The 6,166-nt window shown below is 38.7% G+C and overlaps 1 protein-coding gene across 1 annotated transcript in view; it reads left to right on the plus strand.

Annotated features, from left to right (window-relative positions):
• PKIB (protein kinase (cAMP-dependent, catalytic) inhibitor beta) overlaps window positions 1–3,396 on the plus strand; it is a 5,292-nt gene extending 1,896 nt beyond the window's left edge. Inside the window, exon 2 of the mRNA XM_010181697.1 lies at window positions 2,841–3,396. Coding sequence (XP_010179999.1) covers window positions 2,841–2,926 — 86 coding nt within the window. The 3' untranslated portion in view covers window positions 2,927–3,396. The remainder of the gene's footprint in view (window positions 1–2,840) is intronic.
• Window positions 3,397–6,166: the final 2,770 nt, after the last annotated feature.

The following is a 6,166-nucleotide window of genomic DNA, read 5'->3' on the forward strand; positions in this document are numbered from 1 at the left end:
TGAACCGTTTGCCTTATCGAAGGGGAGGTAGATGAGAATTTATATTGTTAATCGTGTCAGGAGCTGTGGCAGTGAAGTGACCAGTCCAAATCACTGAAATATTCGTTAGCATTTTGTGTAACTTAACTTTGCACTGTTTAGAGCAGTGAACCTGGAGGAAGATGCACCATGTTAAACAAAGCACAAAAGAATACAACAGCTGTAGATAGGTTCTTCATGTTTGTTTCATTTTGGCCTCTGGAAAATTTAGTAGTTGGTAAGAATTTACTTTTTAAAGCATGCAAAAGTTCTCTCTTAAATCTTCCCACCCCCTGATAAAAATAAACATAAAGGAGTGAAATTCTTGTTAAAAGAAATGTTACAGCACAGCATAAAATAAGTACTTAGCCTTCCAGAGAGAATAATGGTCCTCTCCTGCTGCCCCTCCAATGCATTAAGAAGAAGAAATGCAACACAGCTACATTAGTTTTAGCAAAATGTACTAATGCTTTCTTACAACTAGGAGGACCAGCACTGCCAGGATTTCAAGAACAATTATGAGCATGGAATTATCCTTTGCTTTGTCATTGACATACAGCTGTGCCAGAGCATGCCTGGAAAGAGCACTTTTTGTTATCAGCAGTTTACAGTAGTGATAATAGGAAATGAATACAGGATACAGTTACGTCCACTCTGACTGCTTGGATCCTTTTTGCTGTTGGGAATTCCACAGGTATCATGGAATTACAGCCTCATTGCTTGTAAGTTAAACTTCTGATGAGATAGCAAGCAAAATGAGGAGAATTCATCAAAATGGAAACAAAGTTTGGAAGTTCAAGTGCTCTGACAGGGAAACTGTGAAAGATCTGAGGCTCTAACAGGCATCTAGTTCTGCCTGTTTCTGGCTTTAACAATGAGTTGTTAAAAGAAATGAAAGCCATTTCCAGCTCGGAACAAAGAAGTTGGATAAATGAGAAAAGTGGAGAGGATGGAACATGTGGCTATATAAAGTATGCCCTATTTTTTTTCCACTCGGAAAGATTCAGTGAAGATTATAGGAAATGGTGAGGAGGACTCTCCATCTTTCTTCATATTTAGCTAATGCTCATTGGATCATACATTTCCTCTCTGAAATGCTGTCAGCTGCTGTCATAGTGAAAGGTCAGGAACAGGATGTGCTAATACCTTTTGTGTGGCTTAGAAGAGAAAAAAGACTTTGCTTTATTCTTTATGAATATACAAGGATTAGAGATGTGTGATATAAATTTCCATGTACTCTGCAAGCTGCACCAAATTAATGTTCTCATTAGATTGATAGGAGAGGTTTTGGCACCAGCTGTTTATCTCAGAGCCTAACAATGAAATGAAGACCATCTGTATCCTGTCTGATCATCCTCATGCTGTGTACATTTTGGAGGGCTGAGGCTTTCCACAGGTGGTCTGATGGGAGCCCATACTAGAGCCATATTAAACAGTAGACTGGTGTCACTGGTGATCCAAAGGTTGAAGAGGAGTCTGCAATAAGTTTGAGAGCAAAGAGGCCATACTGATTTCACACATTTGGCAATCTGCATTAGAGCACCATTCTGCCAATAACCTTTATTGTTTGATGATTTTTTTTCTAGATGACCGTGTATAACTATCTTGATACACTCAGCAGCTTAGCATCTGTTGCACACTGAAGTGCTACCAACTATGAGAGTAAATTTCCTCTAACTATTGTCCTTTACCCTGTTTGCAAGACTTGACTAATATTAGACATCCAACCCCACACAGAAACAGCCAACATAGGAGATTGCTCTGTCCCCCTTTCCTCAGCATGCTGTGCTACGTAATGCTGAAGGGTGTCAAACAGCTCAGTTCTTAATTTACCAGTATAAAACTCTGAAGCCCCCAGACCTCTGAGCCAGCTTACAAAAATCAAGCGGTTTCTGCCAAGAGCTTTAGCTGATGAATGGTGTACAGCAGTATATATTTGCTGTGATATGTAGAGACCAATATATATAACTCTTTTGGCTGTTTGTGATATTTTATGGCAAGTCTCCAGGGCAAATAGCTGAAAAAGTTCCCCTTAGATTGCAGCTGTTAAAAGCACCAGACGGTACAGCCAGATATGCTGACCAGACCTCTCCTTGTCCCCAAATGCTATAGGCTGTCTTCAATTTGGATATACAGACTGTTCTGTTAGCACTGGTAATGCCATGTGGGACTTAAAGGTAGTGTACAAATGATTATGCTTTGCAAGGAAATCAAGGCAAGAGAGGTTTCTGTTTCTCAGAGAATTTGAGCATCAAAGTGACAGTGTGAAACCCTTTATCTAAAGACTGTGCATGCTGGGGAGCTTTTACTTACATTAGTCTTGTAAGCATTCAATTCTAACCTATGGAAGAATGAACTTCCAAATCAGAGTAACAAGAAATCCCCCCATCTTGTGAAGACAGGATGAATTCTCCTAGGTGATTCTTGGCAAAGAAGGTCAGCCAGATAACTGGCATGTTCATAAACTCTCATGTTATCTACCTGGAACCAAGCAATGCTCAGAGGAATGCGATTTTCAAACTTGACTTTGGAAATGACCCAGAAAAAAAAGGATAACAATAATAAGTTAAATCTGTTTCTTGCAAGCAAACGGACATTGATCGGCTTGTGCAAGGAACAGGCAAACCAACACTGATAGGCAGTTGCTTTTGGAAGATGCCTCTCCAAATTCTCTATCGTTGGAATTAATCTCTCTTTCTAAAGCAGCCGTGAGTGTGGTAATAAAGAGCCAATCCGAGCAGAGATTGAACCCCAGTATTTGGCTGCATTAAAAAAGCTGTGAGAAAGTGTGTGGTATAAATGTTTAATTCTGTCTTTTTTAGATGAAGGAGCAGAGGGTGGAGAAGTGCCATCATCCAAAGCCTTGCTGGAAAGTCAAGAGGCGGAAGGAAAAAGCAATGATTCCTAACACCTAAGGACTGCTGGATTAATGAAACCCATCAGCAGACTTTCCAGTTTCCCTTCTGAAGTGTGGTAGCAACTGTAGCAGCACAGATGAGATTTTGCAACACACATGTACCTAGATGACATTACGGTGGAGCTACTGTTTTTTCTACTTTCATCCTTCAGAACTAATGCTCTACACATCCAAATAGGAAAAGAACTAAAGAATGTATCTCTTGTTTTGGGATTTCTCATGGTTATAGTATTCACCCTAACTAATCTTCTTTGACAGTTTCAATTATTATACCTAGCAGATGAACCACCAACTAATGATTGCTTCAGAGTAAAAATTCTGTTTCTTAATTTCCCCAAATAGCTTCTTTCTCTCTGATACAGAGGTGTATTCACTCTCTCCACCTGAAGATATTAAGTATGTATTAGATTACAGACATTATCTGTAATTTATCTCCTGAGATTTTTGTTCTCATTAGGCATGGGTGTGAGAAATAAAAACAAAAAACCATTTTTTTCTCTCCTCCTCCTGCCTCAAAAAGGTTTTGTAAACTACTTAAACACCAGTGTTTGTTTTCTAACTCTCATTAAACTCTATTGGATTATGGCAGATCATCTCAGTTCTCCCACTCTTAGCAATCTTGCCACTTCTGTCATTTCTGTTTTCAGGTTGAATATTGTAGCTGTTCACGTGTATCTAAAATAAAGTAGCTATGTTTGTAAGTTATTAAAATTATTTCATTTCACTCTGGAAATTAAATAGCTATCATATTTTCTGTCTTCTATTGATTCCTTGATATTTCTTTTGTATAACAGGACTTAAAACCACATAATGCGTATTTATTTTATCTGTTTTTGCTTTGTTTGCTGACAATGAAGACATTTCAATCACTGTGATTTTTTACAAAGATTTTTAAGCAAAGGTTTTTCTTGGCTGAAAGGAATTACTTTGTTATGGGGGTCACATTCCTGAAAATACTTAGCATTCATTCCCTTATTGTAGGAGACACGAGATTTAGGTGCAGACATGAACCTTAACCTGCAGCATACGGCTGCAGCCATTTATGTACTTCTTAAAACCTAACCAATGCTGGCAATCGAATGCTTTTATTTGCCCACACAATCTCTCTGCTGGGCTGTAGCCAGATGGAGGAAGCATCTCTGATGGGTACATTCCACATTTGATCAGTATTCCATCTATAAAATATTTGTGCACTTTATATCTGGCAGAGAGCTTGTGAGAGCCCTCTGTGCACACTTACCATTCCTGTCATTCACTCGCACACTGTCTTTTGGGGACCACTCAGTAAAGGATTCAGTTTCATCCAACTGAACTGACCCTCAGTTCCCTGCACTTACCTGTGTTCATTTAACAAATGCAACATCCCAGAATTACTTTCAGGTGTGGAAAGGTAAAATAACTTATTCTGACTCAGTCAGCTTAAGAACGTCTGAGAGACTGAACTAGCTGACACAGAAGGGCCAGAGTTGAAAACCACAGTGGAGAAGGAGCTCACTGTATTTGTGGTACAGACTCTTGTTCTGGGTGGCAGTCCCATTCTCATATACCAGCCTCCTTTATAGCATCACAGTACATAGAACAGTTCAATTTTAAGAAGTTAAAATGATCCCATGGAAATCAAGTTGCTGAGTATTACTGAAACAGAATTCCTTATATGCTTTAAGTTGGGCATATGCTGAAGTGTTCTGCTGGGTCACGGCCTATATTGAATTCTCCTTTCACAGTTGCAGCACTGAATATATTTAGATTACAGATTCGTTTACAGAATACAGGCACTGAAATCTGGGTTACAGGAATAAATACTTAAAGCAAGTATTTTGTTAGCCTAAAATGCTTTGAAGTTTTTTACTATTAAAACACCTGTTATGAACCAGCTGAATTTATCAAATTATTCATATGTTAAACTCTCTATAAAAACCATTCCACAGCTATATACGTGCATGGAATTAACTGCTCACAGACGTACAGTTTAGAACTAGTCAGAGTGGTCAATGCTCTGGAAAATTGGTACTTACTTTGTACTTGAGCTGTGTGAACCTCTCATTGAGAAAAAGTGTAGAAAGAAGAATTTAAACAGAAAATTAGAAAAACTGCATAGGAAGTAGAGACTAACAGGAAGATTTAAAATGCAATTCAATTAAAAGCAAGATGAACATTTTTTTCCTAGTATATGTGGGTCACTTATTATACATCCCTCATTTGCCTGTGTATTATTTAGCTGCAGATTAACCAAGCTACAGATGCAGACCTAATTTTTTGCCACATGCATGTACAGTCTGTGTCTAAACATTTAGTCTAGGCTGCATGAGAGAGCTCTTTTGTAGTTAGTTCAGATATAGAAGAGGAGTATCTAGTTACACCTTGGGTTTTGTCAAATAAACCTTCCCAGTTCTGAGCCAGACGCATATTTCTGACCAGTATAACCAGAACCACAAACACTGGTTGGTGTGGGAGACATTGTGCCATATAAACTTTGGTGCAGAAAAATATTAGTTGTGTATTACACACCCCAGACAAGAGCTAGCCCCATTAGATCTGCCTGGGGGAAAACTATGCCATGCTGCCAGTAGTCTAGGGTTCAGGCAGGGCTACTATCTTAAGCATAGCTAAAGCTGGGAAAGCTCTGGTTCGTTTTCTTCTTAGTACCTTGAAGACAGGTAATAGTCCTACTAAACTTTGGCTGAACCTGTAAAGAGCAAATTAAGTGCTTCAGGATTCATTTCACACTGGCCCAGTTTATCCAGTCTCAACCATTATCCAGGCTATCCCACCCTCACATCAGCTCAGCTAATGGGTAGTTGATGACAGTGCATTCTACTAATCCACAGGGTAACAAAGTTATGGCCCTGAATCAGCAGAGTGCTTTAGTAGAATATGCTTAACTTTAAATGCAGACCAGTCTCACAGAAGTCAACAGAACTGCTTAGTGCCTAAAATTAGGTACATACTTAATTACCTTAATAAATTACGGCGGCAGACTTCTATTAAGGCTAATCTGGTATTATAATGCGTTAATCCCAATTTCCATTCCAGCAAGTGTGGCACAGGTAATAGCATCTTTTTCATCAGTTTACAGCACTATCCTGGGCTCCTATAGAGCAAAGAATTTCATTTTAATACCAAGCAAAAAAAAGGTAACTTTGTTGTCTCCAAATTTTAGAACATAATAAAGCAATTATTCATTCTTAGCCACTCAGCATATATGAAAAAAAAAGGGCAGGAAATGCCCTT

This window comes from Mesitornis unicolor, unplaced genomic scaffold (assembly GCF_000695765.1).
Source record: "Mesitornis unicolor isolate BGI_N332 unplaced genomic scaffold, ASM69576v1 scaffold46903, whole genome shotgun sequence".
NCBI classification, from domain to species: domain Eukaryota; kingdom Metazoa; phylum Chordata; class Aves; order Mesitornithiformes; family Mesitornithidae; genus Mesitornis; species Mesitornis unicolor.